At 41.3% G+C, this 20584-nt stretch overlaps 1 protein-coding gene across 4 annotated transcripts in view; it reads left to right on the top strand.

Annotated features, from left to right (window-relative positions):
* The first annotated feature begins 250 nt into the window (after window positions 1–250).
* Window positions 251–20584, top strand: part of LOC147108412 (uncharacterized) — an 80156-nt gene continuing 59822 nt past the window's right edge. For 3 of the 4 annotated variants that reach the window (XR_015080588.1, XM_086005026.1, XM_086005025.1), the window contains exons 1-3: window positions 251–479; window positions 9398–12735; window positions 19089–19294. Coding sequence is in view for 3 of the 4 variants with exons in the window: in XM_086005026.1 (XP_085861152.1) it covers window positions 287–479; window positions 9398–12735; window positions 19089–19294 (3737 nt within the window). In the remaining variant the exon portion in view is untranslated. The remainder of the gene's footprint in view (window positions 480–9397; window positions 12736–19088; window positions 19295–20584) is intronic. The other variant, XM_086005027.1, reaches the window with a different exon arrangement.

The raw sequence follows: 20584 nt of genomic DNA on the forward strand, positions 1-20584 counted from the left end.
CCGTTGGGGGCGGTGCTTGGCTAACTGCTAGGACACACATTGGAGTGGCCCAGTGCTAATTTACCATTGGATTTTTTTTCTCTTTTCATTCTCCCCCCTGCCCCTGCCCCAGTGGCATGGCTGAGATTGGAAATTTAGAGTGGGGAGGAATTGGATTTGCATCTGCCATTCAGATATCGTGCTGCCTCATTTCTGGTAAAGTACTTATTGAAAGGAACTGAACAAAGGTAACATTATTTTTCTCTTTCAGAAAGTTTCTGTAAAGGTGTGATCAATTACCGTTGAGATGTTTCATTGTAATTATTGTGACTTATGGACTACGTGTGTGGATGAGCTGGACATTCACATTCTGGAGACTCATGCTGACTTTCAGTCTTATGACGGTCCTCTTGAGAAATCGTCCGATCCGATTTTTCCACTTTGGCCATGCTCTGGCTTGCATTCCACTCAGCCTGACGTGCAGACATCTGTGAATCCTGGTAAGAATCCATGCATAACGTTCTGGTATTTTGTTCTTTGGTTAGTTTCTTATTTCTGCACGTAACTCTGTACAAATAATACACAGCATCATTGTGGAGTTAGAGTAACTATTATACAAGCAGTGAAGCCCATAGCTCTCTTGACATACACTGCTCAATAGATATATTTGATTCACCTGAGTAGTTGATTATAGTAATGAAGGAGTGCTCGGTTTGCAACTAAAATAAAAAGGTAAGACTTGGAGATGACCAACAGATTGGAAATTGAGTGAAAAAACTGACCAGTTTTTAAAGTTCATAGGTTTGTCTGAACATTGTAAGAAGCAGCTATGTGGTCACTCTAGTAGACTGAAGTAGCCAATAATGAGAGGAGGGTTTCCTGCATTAATTCAGGTGAAGTAGCAACGCACCTTTTTGAACATTTTCTGAATGGATTGGGGGAAGGAATTTTTGTTCCATGGGTCCTGGTTGTCCTCCAGTACCTTGGCCATGATTCAAGCATGCACCTTGAAATTGTGCGATTGCACTCTATTTGACTGCAAGCGGAATATTATGGCTGAGCACAAAATTGTCCTCGCCTGACATCTGCACACCTGCAATTTTTCATGCTTCTGATCCTATCTAGTGACTCTTGGATGGGTTCAGGAGCATGAATATTGGTGACTTACCCCTTTCTAACCCAGGGACACAAGCCAGTTGTAATGCTGCCCCACTTGCTGTTCTGTCTGAAACCAGCTAGCTTGGCATAGACTGGGGATTGAACTTGAGACCTTTTCTTACCTGGATAACTTATTCATTGGTTAAAGCAGCTGAGCCAGTAGAGGACCTTTTGGCAATTAATAAATATAGTTGAAAAGCTGAATCCTCCCAAGAAATTCTTTCAGCAAATTTGTGTGAAGGCTTACCCTAATGTTTCGGTGTGTAAATACACTATATGATGTGATACTAAACAGTGGTGTGGAGATGCCGGAGTTGGACTGGGGTGGACAAATGTAAGAAGTCACACGACACCAGGTTATAGTCCAACAGCTTTATTTGAAATCACAAGCTTTCGGAGCGCTGCTCCTTCTTCAGGTGAAGTGGAGAAATGCATAAAGACACAGCTTATATAGTCAGAGAATCATGTCAGATGTTTACAGGTAACCTTTCCAACTGCCATTTATCACACCTCGGCAGAGAGATAATCACAGCAGTCAAAGGTGTGAATGGTGTCCAAACAGGTCAGTCAGGGAAACATTACATCAAAGAACAATGAGGTGGGGTCACAAGGGGTCAAATATTGCAGATGCTGGGGTCTGTATGAAAAACAAAAAAACAGACAAAAAACATTTTTTTTGGCTGGAAATCACAGCAGGTCCGGCCGCATCTGTGTAGAGAGAACAAGCCAACGACGACGCGAGTCTGGGTGACCCTACGTCAGGTGGGGTTACATGTAGCGTGACATGAACCCAAGATCTCGGTTAAGGCCGTCCTCATGGGTGCGGAACTTGGCTATCAGTTTCTGCTTGACGATTTTGCGTTGTCGTGTGTCTCGAAGGCCACCTTGGAGAATGCTTACCCGAAGATCGGAGGCTGAATGTCCTTGACTGCTGAAGTGTTCCCCGACTGGGAGGGAACACTCCTGCTGGTGATTGTTGCGCGGTGTCCATTCATCCGTTGTCGCAGTGTCTGCATGGTCTCGCCGATGTACCATGCTCCGGGGCATCCTTTCCTGCAACGTATGAGGTAGACAACGTTGGCCGAGTCACATGAGTATGTACCATGTACCTGGTGGGTGGTGTCCTCACGTGTGATGATGGGAGTTGATGATCTGGCATGTCTTGCAGAGGTTGCTGTGGCAGGGTTGTGTGGTGTCGTGGTCGCTGTTCTCCTGAAAGCTGGGTAATTTGCTGCGAACGATGGTCTGTTTGAGGTTAGGCGGCTGTTTGAAAGCGAGTAGTGGAGGCGTGGGGATGGCCTTAGCGAGGTGTTCGTCGTCATCGATGACATGTTGAAGGCTGCGAAGAACATGGCGTAGTTTCTCCGCTCCGGGGAAGTACTGGACGACGAAGGGTACTCTGTTGGTTGTGTCCCGTGTTTGTCTTCTGAGGAGGTCTATGCGATTTTTCGCTGTGGCCCGTCGGAACTGTCGATCGACGAGTCGAGCGTCATATCCCGTTCTTACCCTTCGTCGTCCAGTACTTCCCTGGAGCGGAGAAACTACGCCATGTTCTTCGCAGCCTTCAACATGTCATCGATGACGACGAACACCTCGCTAAGGCCATCCCCACGCCTCCACTACTCGCTTTCAAACAGCCGCCTAACCTCAAACAGACCATCGTTCGCAGCAAATTACCCAGCTTTCAGGAGAACAGCGACCACGACACCACACAACCCTGCCACAGCAACCTCTGCAAGACATGCCAGATCATCAACACAGATACCATCATCACACGTGAGCACCACCCACCAGGTACATGGTACATACTCATGTGACTCGGCCAACGTTGTCTACCTCATACGTTGCAGGAAAGGATGCCCCGGAGCATGGTACATCGGCGAGACCATGCAGACACTGCGACAACGGATGAATGGACACCGCGCAACAATCACCAGGCAGGAGTGTTCCCTCCCAGTCGGGGAACACTTCAGCAGTCAAGGACATTCAGCCTCCGATCTTCGGGTAAGCATTCTCCAAGGTGGCCTTCGAGACACACGACAACGCAAAATCGTCGAGCAGAAACTGATAGCCAAGTTCCGCACCCATGAGGACGGCCTTAACCGAGATCTTGGGTTCATGTCACGCTACATGTAACCCCACCTGATGCAGGGTCATCCAGACTCGAGTCGACATTGGCTTGTTCTCTCTACACAGATGCGGCCGGACCTGCTGTGATTTCCAGCCAAAAAAAATGTTTTTTGTCTGTTTTTTTGTTTTTCATACAGACCCCAGCATCTGCAATATTTGACCCCTTGTGACCCCACCTCATTGTTCTTTGATGTAATGTTTCCCTGACTGACCTGTTTGGACACCATTCACACCTTTGACTGCTGTGATTATCTCTCTGCCGAGGTGTGATAAATGGCAGTTGGAAAGGTTACCTGTAAACACCTGACATGATTCTCTGACTATATAAGCTGTGTCTTTATGCATTTCTCCACTTCACCTGAAGAAGGAGCAGCGCTCCGAAAGCTTGTGATTTCAAATAAAGCTGTTGGACTATAACCTGGTGTCGTGTGACTTCTTACATACTAAACAGTACCATCCAAGAAGGTCCTGAGTTCAATTATAAGTCTCCGCTGAGTTAATTCATCTCAGTTGGGGCACTGGTGGGGGAATTACTATTGACATTGTGTTTGGGACGGAAAGGAAATATTGGCCAGGCTGGTGCTGCTGATTGTTACCCGGTGACCTTTGTTGAGTACATGTGTGTAAAGAACTTGATTCTGATGCTCTCCATAGTTGAATAACGCACTGATCCTCACTACTTCACTCATGGAATGGTTAGGAATGAGCTGCTGGCATCTGTGAATCTGCATCCCAGTATAAGGCACTGCTTTTGGAGATGAAGGGAGAAGAAATGAGAAATTGTGTGAGCACTTGGGCTACTTAACAGTTTAATCTTGGCTCATTTGGATTAGTTTGGGGGAAAGCTGCTCTTGTTTCAAGTAATTTGGGTGAATTATGCCTCCTGGAGTTAGACTGCTGCTAATATAGTCTGCAGTCCAGACTGTCTGCCTCCAATTGCAGAGGGAATGTGTTGAGAAATCTGCAGTGACACAGCTAGGCCAACTAGGAAGGAAACAAATCTAAAATGAACCAAGAAGGTAGGATTGTAGCTTTCTGATTTCTAATAAAAACATTGCAAATATCATTTGAGGTTTAAATGAAAATGAAATTGCTTCAGTTTCCTGATTTTTTTTAATTTTTTTACCAAAAACTTGTATTTATAAAATGTATAATCTTTTGATGAGCCCATATATATTTTTGAGGAATCTTAAGGTCGAGCAGACTTTAATTGTGTTTCTGGCCAATTTCTAACTACTTTTATAGTAAAATATTGGGCTTTTTCATGACAAAGGCAGACTTGAAATCTGCAAGAATAAAACCCAAGTGAAAATAACCCAATTTATTGTGTTCACAAAGGTTGTCAAAATAGTCATTTAAAATAATAGTGTGGGTGGTAATAATGGGGTATGTAAACATTCCCCTGGTGTTAGCTTGTATTTTTTTGTTCTAGCGCTATCTATCCAGAGTAGTTCTTTCTGTAGCTTTCATTCATGTGCAGGGTCAACCTTGATTACTTCCCAGGTGTTCCTGATGTATAGGGGTACAATACCTCCTTTTTGTCCACTTTCTTAAGAACATTCTACCCCTGAATGTTATATTCTCATCCATCCTCATTATTTAGCCAAGTGTCTGATTTTCCCACTACATTTTAGTGATGATTTATTTTATATTTGAATAGCCTGCTTTTGTCCCATAGGTGATATTCTTTGCATTTTGCTTCCATCGCTGTTAGAATTTTAGGGCCTCAGACTGCACTTCAGGCTACTATTAAACCGGTTTATTAAAAGTAGAAGTTAAAACCATAGCTGAAGGTCAATATACCAGCTTTCATTTGATTGCAGAACTCCTTCCTGTATACAAAAATAATAATAGTCATTACACTTCACTCACTCTAATGCTACATAAACTAACATCTGTAACATAACTTGCATGTGAAGCTTAATCTCTGCTCAAGGAGTCTGCATATGTATTCCTCCATCTCATTGGGCCCAGAAAAACTAAAGATCTACTGCAAACTAGATATACCTCCTGTCTCCTTTTGAAGTTCAAACTGGGACAAAGGAAATCGAATAAATACCTATCACAAATAAAATAAAGCTGCCAATAATCTAGAATTTAAAACCATGAATGCCTGTTGCCCAAGAATCCCACACCCTGGACTATGCTACCATCCACACCAGTGCTTCTGAAATGTCTTTTCCCCCCCCCCCCCCCCCCCTCAGTTTTGGATTCCTCTGCACCGTGGTTGACTGGGCCCTCGACCGCATCCACCCCATTCCCGCACTTCTACCCTTACCCCTTTCCCTCCCTCCCAGAACCATCGGCCTCCTATACTGTTTCAATGAAGCTCATTACAAGCTGGAGGAACAGCACCTAATCTTTCTATTAGGCACTTTACAGCCTTCCGGCCTGAACATTGAACAAGATGAATTTAACAACTTTAGATATTAATGACTGCTCCCATTTTCTCTTGGATGTTCTGTAACAATTTATACCTCCTCTGGACCCATCTTTTGTTTCCATGTTTTTCCCATTATCCACCTCCTTTTGTCTTGCGCCATCACCCCTCTTGTCATTTAATCACTCCTGCCCTCCACCCTATCACAGACTTTTACTCTTTCACTGCACCCCCCGCCCTGCCCCCTTTTCTCTGGCTCTGCATTTGCTTAAAAGCTGTTCATTGCCACCATCTTCAGTTCTGATGAGAGGTCATTAACTCAGTTACTTTCTCCACAGATTCTGCCTGAGCTGTTGAGTGTTCCCAATATTTTCTGTTTTTATTTCAGATTTCCAGCATCCACAGTATTTTGCTTTTGTGTTAATTTGATTAAGTCGTTTCCTTCCTAGAATTAGATTTAACTTTTTGTAACACCTGAGTGCTCTGTCCTTTTCACCTTTTACTTTACTAATTTCAGAGTAGTAATCTGTTCTCTCAAAATCTGCAGGATGGCTACATTCCAGGCTGGATTAAATGTTGATTCGTAGAAACATAGAAGATAGGAGCAGGAGTAGGCCATTCGGCCCCTCGAGCCTGCTCTGCCATTCAATGAGATCATGGCTGATCATCCAAACTCAGTACCCTGCCCCTGCCTTCTCCCCATATCCCTTGATCCCTTTAGCCTTAAGAAATATATCTAACTCCTTCTTGAATATATTTAATGAATTGGCCTCAACTGCCTTCTGTGGTAGAGAATTCCACAGGTTCACCACTCTCTGGGTGAAGAAATTCCTCCTCATCTCTGTCCTAAATGGCTTATCCCTTATCTTTAGACTGTGACCCCTGGTTCTGGACTCCCCCGCCATCGGGAACATCCTTCCTGCATCTAGTCTGTTTAGTCCTGTTAGAATTTTATAAGTTTCAATGAGATCCCCTCTCATTCTTCTAAACTCCAGCGAGTATAAGCCCAATCGACCCAATCTCTCCTCATCTGTCATTCCTGCCATCCCAGGTATCAGTCTGGTGAATCTTTGCTGCACTCCCTCCATGGCAAGAACATCCTTCCTCAGATAAGGCGACCAAAACTGCACACAATACTCTAGGTGTGGTCTCACCAAGGCCCTGTACAACTGCAGCAAGACATCCTTGTTTCTGTACTCGAATCCTCTCGCTACGAAGGCCAACATACCATTTGCCTTCTTAACCGCCTGCTGCACCTGCATGCTTACCTTCAGCGACTGGTGCACGAGGACACCCAGGTCTCGTTGCACTTCCCCTTCTCCCAATCTATTGCCGTTCAGATAATAATCTGCCTTCCTGTTTTTGCCACCAAAGTGGATAACCTCGCATTTATCCACATACGGCAGATGCAGTATAATCGCCCAATCTGTCCAAATCATACTGGAGTTTCTCGGCATCCTCCTCACAGCACACAAGCCCACCCAGCTTTGTGTCGTCTGCAAACTTGGAGATATTACATCTAGTTCCCTCGTCTAGATCATTAATATATATTGTGACTAGCTGGGGTCCTAGCACCGATCCCTGCGGTACCCCACCAGTCACTGCCTGCCACTCAGAAAAAGACCCGTTTATTCCAACTCTTTGCTTCCTGTCTGCCAACCAGTTCTCTATCCAAGTCAATACCTTGCCCCCAATCCCTTGTGCTTTAACTTTACACGCTAATCTCTTATGCGGGACTTTATCTAAAGCCTTCTGAAAATCCAAATACACCACGTCCACTGGTTCTCCCTTTATCTATTCTACCAGTTACATCGTCAAAAAATTCCAGTAGATTAGTCAAGCACGATTTGCCTTTTGTAAATTCATGTTGACTTTGTCCGATCCTGTCACTGTTTCCCAAGTGCTCTGCTATTACATCTTTTATAATTGACTCTAGCATTTTCCCCACTACTGATGTCAGGCTTACTGGTCTATAATTCCCCGTTTTCTCTCTACCACCTTTTTTTAAATAGTGGGGTTGCATTAGCTACCCGCCAATCCATGGGTACTGTTCCAGAGTCTATAGAATTTTGGAAGATGACCAGCAATGCATCTACTATTTCTAGGGCCACTTCCTTAAGTACCCTCGGATGTAGATTATCAGACCCTGGGGATTTATTGGCCTTCAATCCCATCAATTTCCCTAACACCATTTCCCTACAAATGGTAGTTTCCTTTATTTAAATTCAGGACCTGATGCGCTATCAATTACTCAAAAGACTGAGGTTAAGCGAGTAACTAACAGGCTTTTATTAACAAGAGAATGAAGGTGTGCCTCGAGTGGTCGACCAGTCCAGAATACAGAGGGACTGTGGAGCAGTCACCTTTATACCTGGACTCGTGGGAGGAGTCAGCCGAGGCATGTACAGACATGTACACAGTGGAATACAAACACCCACACAGGCAGGTATAACAGTGGTTTACCACAGGACCCTAGTCTCTGAGTCAACTACTTCACTCTCCATGTTAATGAAGAATTCTATCATATTATGACCGCTCCTCCCCAAGGGGCCTCGCACAACAAGATTGCTAATTAATCCTTTCTCATTACATAATACCCAGTCTAAGATGGCCTGATCTCTAGTTGGTTCCTCGACATATTGTTGCAGGAAACCATCCCGTATACACTCTAGGAATTCCTCCTCCACAGTATTGTTACTAATTTGGTTAGCCCAATCTATATGTAGATTAAAGTCACCCATGATAACTGCTGTGTCCTTATTGCACGCGTCTCTAATTTCCCGTTTTAATGCCATCCCCAACCTCGGCATTACTGTTTGGGGGTCTGTATACAACTCCCACCATCGTTTTCTGCCCCTTGGTATTTCTCAGCTCAGCCCATACAGATTCCACATCATCAGGGCTAATATCATTCCTTACTATTGTATTAATCTCCTCTTTAACCAGTAATGCTACCCCACCTCCTTTTTCCTTTTTTCCTGTCCTTCCTGAATATTGAATACCCCTGGATGTTGAATTTCCAGTCTTGGTCACCCTGGAGCCATGTCTCACCAGACTGATTTCTGGGATGTGGGGATTATCTTATGAGGAGACTAGGCCTATATTCCCTAGAATTTAGAAGAATGAGAGGTGATCTCATTGAAAAATATAAAATCCTTACATAGCTTGACAGTGTAGATGCTGGGAGGATGTTTCCCCTGGCTGGGGAGTCTAGAACTGCAGTCACGGTCTCCGGAAAAGGGGTCAGCCATTTAGGACTGATGAGGAGAAATTTCTTCACAAAGGGTTGTGAATCTTTGAAAATTTCTATCCCAGAGAGCTGTGGATGCTCAGTTGTTGAGTATATTCAAGACAGAGATCGATAGATTTTTTTGATATTAAGGGGATATGGGGATAGTGCGGGAAGGTGGAGTTGAGGTCACTCCTGCTCCTAATTCTTATGTTCTTAAATGCAATAAGGAGAATTTTCTTTACTCTGAGTGGTTAGAATGTGGAACTCACTACCCCAGGAAGTGGTTGAGGCAAATAGCTTAGATGCTTTCCAAAGGAAACTAGATGAGTACATGAGAGCAAAAGGAATAGAAGGATATTTTGAAAGGCTGAGATGAGGTAGTTGGAATGTGAGGAGACTCATGTGCAGTATAAACACCAGCACAGACTAGTTGGGCCGAATGTCCTGTTTCTGTGCTGTACATTCTATGTAATTCTATGTAATTTATTGTAATATTTCCACTTCTCCCTGGTGTATAGGACAAGATTTAACATTTTGGAACGAGAATGCCTTCAGTGAGGATTTGATCCCCAGCAGTCACAGCAATCAGTCACTTGACCATTTGCAGATCAGCGGTGAATACTGCCATGATCAGTATGGATATAAAATGCTCAGGGAAAACATGAATGCCTTTTGTGAGACTATTGGCAAGTTAGGAACACTGGAAGATTCAAACAAACAAGTTGCTCTTTCCAGTTGCAATTTAAGCACTGATGTTAAATTCACCAGCGAGCAGGTGATGGATGCATGTAGTACTGCACATGATGATAATGAAAGTAATAAACACTGGTTTTCCACCAAGAAATCGGAATTGGATCATCTTCTGCTAAAGGACACTAATAATGTTGCTTTGTACTTCGAAAGTGCCAGTGCTGAAGAACTGGGAATAAAAGACCTGGGCCATACAAAACCTAATGAAACCATTTTAGAAGTAACTAAGGAAAGTGAATTGTCTGAAGATTTTTTTTTTCTTGTTACTTCAGATGGACCACAGAATAATACATCCAAACAGATTAATCCTGATAAACTAACTGAAGATGGGCCAGAACTGCAAGTAGATGGAAAACCAGTAATGGAGACTGGTAAAATGTCCTGTATGTGGTGTGGATACTACACATGTAATAAACAGTGCTTTGAAGATCATGCCAAAGAACTTCACAGCCACTTTGAATTTGGCAAAGAAGTGCCAACCACCACAATGGGGCTGCAGTGCTTAGGATGTGGAGAAAATTACTTGAATTCTCAAGTTCATTCAATTAATTATGCTCCTCTGAAAAGAGAGACAGTAGTGAGGAAAAGTGAGCCAATTAGACCTGAATGTGAGAATCCTGTCAGAAAAGATACTACAGATGACATCCCAAAAATTGATGGTTGCAAACCTTCGGAGAGCATGCCACAGGAATCTGTACTGCATCCTACTTTTGGGCCAAAAAATCTGAGAACATTAAAACTTAAAAAAAGCCAAACTGTACTCTATATAAAACGACTGTGTTTATTTCATTGTGTTATTTGTCCATTTCACACTTTGTACCGTCGTCGTGTCTTGCGCCATGTCAGAAATGTGCATCTCCACCCCAGCGGAAGTCGTAAACTTAAACGCTCTGTTAGTTTTTCCAGTGGCTTAAGAATACTGAAGCTTTGTAAAAGGCAGTGCACTTCAAAAAAGTTAACTTCGGGCAGCAGTATGTTATCCTTAGAAAGAAACGACTTTCCTACGTCAATACCAGATACTAATATAAGAAGTGAAAATGTAAATTTGGTGCCCTCCTTTGCAAAACCATTGTTTTGCCCTAATAAATTGGATGTTACTGAATCAAATAATTGTTTAAGTAAGCAGCACATTGACTCTGATTGTGAGGCATTGTTGGTGCAGCAGATTAATGATCAATTACAATTTTCAGTACCTTGTCTTCTGGTTAATGATTCAGATGTTAAGGCAAGTTCAGAAATGTCTAAAGAAACTATTGGAGCTCCTTCATGTTTTTCAACCTTAATGACTCCTTACAAGAAGGCAAATGATGGTAGTCCGAACATTAAAGGTGTGCCTTCTAGTAAATGCCTGGCATTGGAAGCCATTGTGAAAACCCTGAAAAGTCGTATGGCATCACCAATCAAATGCAGGCCAGCAGTTGCCGTACTAAATAATCGAAGTGCAAAGCCCAGGCGCAGCATTCCATATTGTAGAACAACAGAGGAGCAGCAGGCTGAGTGGGTGATGGAGGCATATAGTTTTTTAAATCAACAGAAGATTGAAAGAGCGGCAGAGTTTTCCATGTGTGATGATGATTGTCTGCTTGACACAATAGCTGAAATTGAAGTGGTGCTATCTGATACAGATGATGATAAAAGGACCGATGCACAGGTTTACAGAAATAACGATGCTGATGGGAAATTAGCAAAATCAACAGAAGACAAAAGCAAAATTCTCTGTTCTACATCAAGTGCAAAAAAGGAATCTGGAAATGTTTGCAGTTTTATGTACAAGTGTGACATCTGTCCTTTTTCAAGTACTAACATTATGTCTGTCCTTTCGCACTACCACAGACAACACCCTGAAGAAAATATATCCTGCAACAGGATTCGGAAATACAGCCGTAAGACGAACATGTCGACAGAGATGAATTTGCCTTTGTCCATACACACCATGTTTTCATTTGATTCAGAATCTACTGATCCAGCTGTGCCCTGCTTTCGTGGATCTTCTGAGTTGTATTTCTGCGAACACTGTTCATACAGTGGAGACTGGGTTTCTTTATTTGAGCATTACCAGAAAACTCATACATCTATAAAAGTAGCCAAAAATTGTAACCAGAAAGAATCAGAGAGGCAAATTGTCAACAATCTACAGGTCAGGGCACCACGAGGATCCACCTCAACCTCTAGCAGTGAGACACAGGTGGTGTTTCAGTGCCAGGTCTGTAATTTTACCTGCTCATCAAGGCGAGTTATTTGTAGACATTATTGCATCAGGCAGAGTATTACTTGTGCTCAAGTTGAAGACTCTGATATTGTTTTCAAATGTGCCTTGTGTGAGTACACTCATTTAATTCAGAAAGGGCTCATTAATCACTATCTCATATACCATGATATTGAACCTCCGTATAGCTCTCGTGGCATGAAGACCGGTCATAATGAACTTGCTTCTCTGGTATCCAGTAATGATGATCTGAAGGCTGGTATGGAAAAACAGAGATGTATGTTATGCTCGTTTAAGGCTATTACTCAAAAAGAACTTTTGTTCCATTATAAATTGCGACATCCCAGATTTTATTCCCAAAATAGGTGCACTATTGAGTGTAAAGATAATGCCAACTTGCATATAACTAACCTAGACCCGCAATTTTATGAAATAAACACTTTCAGAGAGAATGGAAGTGAATGTGTAAATGCTGTGTTGGACTGGGGAATGAGTACAAAGAGTGAGGTTAAAACCGAGGAGCCTTTAACCTTTAGTGATGGAAATGAACTGGAATTGGTCAGCTGTAAAGGGGGTGAAGGCTTGGTAAAAGCAATGCCAGTCAGAGAGCACTTGAGGAATCAAAACAATAGGCCAAGCCATTATGGGAGGAAAATCGACAGTTCTTACACCATGGCTATAAACTCAATAAATGTAACCAGATTGCCGTCCAAAAGATTTCCGCCAGGCAGACGTGGCAATCGGTGCTTGGGATATAACCTCATAATGCCAGAAAAGCAAAACGTTGACAGCAGTGACCATTTTTGTGAATTTGGTGATCCTTTGAATAACATGAAGTATAAAGCAACAGTCCAGGAATATGTATTTGGTGCTGAAGATGAATGGCAACAAGGAGACCTGGTATGGTTGGCTGGTTCTTAATTTTATTTTTGGTATGACATGTAGAGATTAGAAATGATTGGGAACAATTTAAATTCTGTTTTTGTTTTTAACAAACCTAAATAAAGTCAGCTCTGCTTAGCAGGTCTCCCCATTTGGTGCCTTGCTAAAGTCAAACCTATCTTCACTGTTTTTAGTCCATTTTTGACGAATTTCCTTTGAAAATTGTTTAAACAGTAAATGTTAGTAAGATCAGAGCTACTTGGTGTGAAGGATTTACTTATTCAGATAATGTAAGAGAGCTTCATTAACATCAGATGATCTCATTAATCCAGGATGTGTGTGTAATTTCAGTTTGTACTAGGCAGAGTAAATTTCCTAGGTTATTTCTCCTTTGCATTTTAGTTTGTATCTACAACTATTATTTTGCTTCTACAAAATTGTTTTAATAAGAATTTTCTGCAGCGAATACTGAGATCCTGAACCCTCATCAAATAAGCAGAGGTTCTAATTAACTTGAATTCTTTTATACTCCATATACTATGGGCATGGTAAGATATGCAGTCAGGAAAATTCAGGGTACACCTGGTCATTAAAAACTTCTTAACTTGAATCACTGTGATCTCTTGGTGCATCCTTCCTATATTGAATTCAGTGATTGAGCCTGAGATTACAGTCTGGCTTCCCATAAATCTTTCAAAATGCTTTGTGACTTTTTTCATCTGCTGTTTTTTTCCTCAGTAACTGAAATTTCTAATGTATAAAATAAGGGGTTAAGCAAAATAAATCAAAAAATACTTATTTCATAATTAAATGAAATAATTCAATTGTCTTTTAATGCCCTCATTAAAGCCTTTGCTTTAGGGCTGCAGTCTTCCCCAAAAACCTGGGCTTGGACTTGATATTTTTGCCCAGATCTGTGACTTGGGTGAATTTGGATTGTGCAGTTTGAGCATGTGCAGTGCACCTTATTTCCTAGTATGCATCAGTACCATTCAATCAGTTCTACTGTTGTGATTGTTTTTCACCTCCTTGCACATTTTGCTCGGTATCATTTTCTTAAAGTATCTTTTTCTTCAAATATCTTGATTTAAAACGAGAAGAAATTTTTAAAAACCTTTACTGACATTAAAATGTTTTTTTTTAAAAGCTGTGTGTGAGTGAGAAAGAAAATGACAAAGTTTTGATTACACACCCGTTTTAGCACTTGTTTTATGTTCTATAAACTTTAAAAACTATTAAGCTGAGGGCAAGGGCTGAGAAACACGAGTTAGAGGGGTCAGAAAGAGAGAGAGAAAGTCCTTTTAATGTAACTTCAACAACTTTCAAAAACAAATTTTGAAGTCAAATAATTGTTCATCTTTTGTTGATGGAAAAGGTCATTGTTCATGCACACCTGAAATAAGACCAGCAAAGAGAAAGGCACATAGGCAGTTTTTTATCATTCTAATTAGATTTTTTGAAATTTGAAAGCAAATGAAACTTCTGAGGGAAGCAGATTGGAAGGGAGAAGAGAAGTGAAACTAGTTGACCGCGAAGGGATCTTTGGCTTCTTGGCAACCCCCTCTTCATTCGCTGCCCACCCCCCCCAAACCCACCTTTAGGGTAGTGAATGGAGGGTGACGAGTGACAGTAGAACAAGGGGGAAGTGAAGCATACTGGGCTTCTGTAGGCTGTCCAAAGAGGAAGAAGTAACAGTAATGATAGGAGTGAAGGGGAATAGGTAGTAGGGGCTGGTATGGTGGGGAAAGTAGCCACATGCAGCTGCAAGCTGGGTTGGGGACATGGTGGGAATGAGAGGGTGGGCAAAGCGCAAGTGATTGAGGGGGGAGGAGCCATTGAGGGCCACATTTTCCCTGCAATCCCCAGCCCAAACGCAGCCTGCAGATGTTCGTGGCTCCTATTTCTATCAAACCACCTGAATGGAAAGAAGAAAAAGACAAACACAACAGGTCAGAAAGAGAAGTAAAGAGTTAATGAGAGAGAGAGACAGAAGCAGAAGGGAAGAGACAGAGGGAATTAGCAACATGAAGACATCAGAAAGGTAAGGAAGTAACCATTTTCCTTGACTTGCTGTGTGCAATGCCACCGGAGATCGACTAATGTTTATTTAAAAAGAGCCAGAGTTTAGTGAGTGACAGGCTTCTGCTATTGAAGCCAGTTTGATCACTTAAATTTGGGAACTAATTTGCTGTGGTGTTTAACAGAAAACCTTTTCTGAAACTTGAGTCAGAATTGAATGAGAAAATTGGCAACAAGAGAAAGGTCTTTGTCCTTAAGAATTGGACCACGGTTTCTTGCCACTTGTCAAGAGTAAACTCTGTCACAATCATCTGGCATATGAACTGGTAATGAACCCTCGAATGGGACACTTAATTCAGAGGATCATTAAATTGCAATAGACGCTTGGAAAATTGTTCATCAAACTTTTTTGGGAAAAAATGTCTTGACCCTGTCTGCTATTCCCTTTTATAGTAGATTAATGTTGATATAATTAATAGCATGCTAATAAAGAAAAAGGCAATTAGTGGAAGAAGTTCTGATTAGAGTAATGCACAAGTCTGTATTGGGACTTCCTGTGCTGTTTACATAATTCATCAGCAATATTTTGGAGAGTTTTTAAATTTGTGGCCAGGTGTGTATAAGCAAATGGGTAATAACATTTGGAGCTATTTGGTTAAATAAAGCTGATTGGCCAAGAAATTCTATATGAATTTTAATGTACATAAATGTAAGATAGCTCATACTTCACCTGGAGCAGATGCTGATTCAGACTGCAACTTGGTTGTGATGGAAACTTTTTTGAAGTTGGATGGAGTAAAGCATAGTACTTGTAGGAGAAAGTAGAAATTGGAAGAGCTGAATGGTGAAAGTGGGTTAAGGTTCAGAAAAGAGACTGGTAATAAAGTGAAGGAAAACAATATATATTAAATATAAGTGTAAATGAGAGATGGCGTAGGCTGAAAGCAAAGTGCTGAGCAAACTGGGTCTGGTAAAGGGAAAAAGGGTGAAGAAATTATGGGTGACTAATGAAATGCTGGTTAAAATGGATGAAGGAAGGGAATGGAAAAATGTGAACACGAGGGCAAAAAATAAATACAGGAGATTGAACAATGAGCTCAGGAGTGAGACTGATTAGACTAGAGAAGAGTTTGTTCGATAGGAGGGGTCGAGCTGATCTGTACGAGTCTGAAGAGTGGATGATTTAAATACATGAGGAATGAGAGTTAAAGCAATCAAAATAAAGGTGGGTAATTATTAGAACTGACCCAATTAAAGTAAGAAAGAGTTGGCAAGAATATGTTGAACTGTAAGAGAAAAATCCAGTTGACCTTAATAGGGGAGATGGAAGTTGATTGTTGGGGCTCTGAAGTCCTTGAGTGTAAAGTGAGGGTTGCAATAAGTGAGCTCAAGAATGGAAATGCCACAGGCATCAATGAGATTCCAGCTGATTAATTAAAAACATGGGAGAGGAGTCAACAATCAAACTCAATTGATTTGTGTAAAGCAATGTACTTGAAAGGGTGAATGGGCAGATTATTTCATCAAATAATCATGATGCCTCTAGGAAAAAAACATAAATGCTGGCAAATGTGAAGAGTTTTGTACCATCAGTTTGACTGTACATGTCTCTAAGATTATGCTCCGATTACTTACAAGAGTGTCAAGATATCGTTCTGCTTTTGCTCGACAGAGATCAATTTAGATGTCACTGAGGATATTGAACAAGAGAGGTAATGGGGATAATGAGATTTCTGTATGAGGAGTAAAGAACATTTGCTTTGTAGATTTTAAAAAAAGCTTTTGATAGTGAACTGGATCACAATAATGAAGGTATTCAAGAATATTGATTTGGATTGGCGAGAGTGCAATACCTAATTAAAGCTTTGTATATGGGGCAAACTGCAAATTTCAGGGTAGTAGATGGAGAGTCAGAATCGGGAGTGATTGGAAGAGGAGTGCAACATGTATGCTGTTTGTTATCTGTTTTCAATGTGCATGTAGAAGTAATGGCATGAGAAATGCTTAATAAGATAGGAGTGAAAGTTGGAGGTAGGCTAGTGAAAGCTGTCTGATTTGCCAATAGTTGTTGATAGCCTAGATGCTGCATTAATGGATTATGCAATGAAAATAAATATAGGCAAGACCAAAGTTATGCAGGTAAAAGAGTGAGCATTTTAATAAGTGAGGAACAGCTGACTCAGATGAGACAATTTTAAATATCTGGGAAGTATAATGTCTGCAGATGTGCCAAGGTGGTGCGAGCAAGGATTACAATTGGAAAAGTTGCTTTAATAGAAGAAAGACGATATTGACTGGACAATTGAACGGAGAACTGAAAAAAAGATTAGCAGTGAAGAGTTTAATATGGAGTGTGATCCTGCATGGTGCTGAAACATGATGAGGAAAGAAGAGGTCAGTCTTCAGAGAATTGTGAATTCAAGCATTGATCCAATTGCCTCATGACTGCTACTATTTAATCTGTGTCCACTACCCTATCAGGCAGTGCATTCCAAATCCTAACCACTCGTTGTGGGGGAAAAAAAGGTTTTTCTTCATGTCGCCTCTGGTTCTTTTGCCACTCACCTTTGGGTTATCACCTTGGGAAGGGTCCTCTGGTTATCGACCCTTCAGCCATTGGAAACAGTTTCTCTTTATTTAGCCTATCTAAACCCTTCATGATTTTAAACACCTCTATCAAATCTCCTCTTAACCTTCTCTGCTGTAAGGAGAAAATCCCAGCTTTTCCAGTCTATCCATGTACAGTAACTGTAATCCCTCATCCCAGGAACCATTCTAATAAATCTCTTCTGTATCCTCTCAAGCCTTTGTGTCCTTCCTCAAGTGTGGTGCCCAGAATTGGACACAATACTCCAGCTGGGGTCAAACGAGTGTTTTACAAAGGTTTAGTGTAACTTCCTGACTTCTGTACGCTATGCCTCTATTTATAAAGCTCAAGATCCCATATGCTTTATTTACTGCTTTGTTAACCTGTCCTGCCACCTTCAAAGATTTGTGCACAAACACCCCCAGGTCTCTCTCTTCTTGCACCCCCTTTATAATTGTATCATTGAGCATGTATTGTCTCTCCTCATTCTTCCTACCAAAATGTATCACCTCACACTTTTTTTTGCATTGAATTTCTTGACCTCTTCCTTTTTCTCATCTACATGCTGCCCCTTGGCGACATCATCCGCAGACATAGGGTCAGTTTCTACATCTACGCTGATGACAACCAGCTGTACTTCTCCCCATTCCTACATTACAACATTGACTACACTTCAAAGGTGCTTAATTGGCTGTAAAGCACTTTGGCATGTCCTGAGGTTGTAAAAGGCGCTATATCAATGCAAGTCTTTCTTTCCAACACCTCTGTTGACCTCTTCATTGCCTTTATGTTGTCTGACTGCTTGTCCAACATCCAGTCTTGTGGCTTTTAAAAAAATTATGCTTGTGAAGTGCTTTGGGATGTCTTTCTGCGTTAGAGACACCCTTAAACGCAAGTTGTTATTGTTTTCCTAAGGAGAATGAATGGGCTGGCGTCTATATTTTTACATGGTCTGTGGATGGAATGGAGTTGATGGTTCCAATGGGTATTTCTCATTCCATTTTTTTGTTGTATTTGGCTTGAAACAAAATCTGTCTCAAGTCTTTGCAACATTGTTAGGAACGCAATGGTTGATGTTTTTAAAAAAAAAAAAAATGTTAATGTGCAAATAATCTGTAAATTCTATTTTATTTGTAAGAAAACAACATGCTCCGCACAGACAGGTGATCCAATCTGGGATCTTGCTGGCCTGTATAGCTCAACTACTCACTTTGTAAATCTTGGGGAGATGTGGTTTCCACTTCAACACAGATACGTATTTTATATCCTTTCTCTTTTCTGTTACGGAATATGTTGTAAACAAACCTTACATCACTTTAATATACTGAAATTACATTTCTGGGAAAGGGGGTTTATCCCTGTTTTTTGATTTTTAAAAATTAATTAGTGAGCTCTCTTCACTGCTTTTATTTGAGATGTGCGCAATAAGGGCGGATTGCATGCCTTTAAAACCCTTCAACAGATAGGTTGTGTTCCCTTTTCTCCCTCTCTTCCAGCCTGCTCCAGCTTGCATAATATGTTCCCTTAACTGATTTGTATGAAGAATATATCCTTCATTTGAGGAATAACTATATAGCTAAAGGTGACTAATTCACCTGAATGTATATCAAACACTATAGAGAGAATGGAACAAAGTAGTGTGAGAAAGCATTGGGAACATTAAACTGCAGCTTTTAATGATTTTAAAAGTAGAATGTAAAACATCCCTATTTGGCTGTTGGCTCAAAAATTAATGCATTATATTTTTGTTCGGTCATTTGTTAAGATCCCAGGAAATGAGGTGTCAAGCAGAGAACAGGCTACTAGCGTGAAGGAAGAATATTCAGAGAGTACAGTGAAGAGCAGTACTGCAGTGGAAGGGTATCGTTGTAGGCACTGTGCACGGCTTTTTAAAGCACTGGCAGGACTTCGTAACCATGAAAAGACTCACTTTCCACCCAAAATGTGTCACCGCCCTGCTACCAAGAGCAGGTAATACTGGTTTATTTACTCAAACCTATGTTTGTAATATCTACATGCAATTGGTGCTTGATTTTAATTAGTGTGACTTTTTTGGAGGATGTTTTGTTCGTGCTACATTCTCCACACACTGGGAGTATAACCTAACTTGATGGTCTCTGGATAAACCACATTTGTGAAAATGTGACTTTTGCAGATAGATGATGCTACATGTGATCTCCTACTCCTGCATCATATAAAGCCACAGGACCTCTGCCACTGTGCCAGTTTGACTTTCCCCAGCTAAAGATTCTTTGAACTCGTGTTGGCTATCTCTCTCCAAAATTTTGGGATAGAGTCTTCAGCCTCTCCATGGGAGTAGGTTAGATTAGTCATACGTTACCACATCAAGCATTGTTAGCTTAATCCTGCCTGTCCAGGTTTTTGCATTTCATTTTCAGTTTTTCATGAGCCTAAGGTATTCAGAACAGGTGATGATAAGCCTCCAAAACTACCATACAGTACTGTTCTTCTCAGAGCAAGAATACAAAAAAACCATACTCCATGAATTGTACGGTACAGCAGGAGACCAATTGGAATGTTACACTCAGCACAGTGTGTGTACTCCACTTAAAACAATGGTTGTATTGTATCCCTTTCCGCACTGACCCATGCGATACATTGCCTGCATCAAAAATGGACTGTTCAGCATGTCTGAATCAACATCTGCCAAAGTCTTTACGTTCCATGCAAAATACAGTAGTCCATTTACAATTTGTGATGCTCGCAATTGTACAAAATACTTGTCACCTAAATATAATGCCATGATTAGCTTCAGGTTCATGAAACACACCCATCAGGAATGGCACACCAGAACAAATTGGACAAGTACAGTAAGCTGCGCACACATTTGGTGCTGGGAACATGCTGCCATTGCATGGTGCTGAGGACTTGACAGTTAGATGATAGCAACAACAACTTGTACTTATATAGAAACTTAGAAGATAGGAGCAGGAGTAGGCCATTCGGCCCCTCGAACTTGCTCTGCCATTTAATGAGATCATGGCTGATCATCCAAATTCAGTACCCTGTCCCTGCTTTCTCCCCATATCCCTTGATCCCTTTAGCCTTAAGAAATATATCCAACTCCTTGAATATATTTAATGAATTGGCCTCTACTGCCTTCTGTGGTAGAGAATTCCACAGGTTCACCACTCTCTGGGTGAAGAAATTCCTCCTTATCTCAGTCCTAAATGGCTTACCCCTTATCCTTAGACTGTGACTCCTGGTTCTGGACTCCCCCGCCATCGGGAACATCCTTCC

The sequence above is a fragment of the Somniosus microcephalus genome, chromosome 13, assembly GCF_052327205.1.
Source record: "Somniosus microcephalus isolate GS21.2 chromosome 13, FLI_Smic_1.0, whole genome shotgun sequence".
Taxonomy (NCBI): domain Eukaryota; kingdom Metazoa; phylum Chordata; class Chondrichthyes; order Squaliformes; family Somniosidae; genus Somniosus; species Somniosus microcephalus.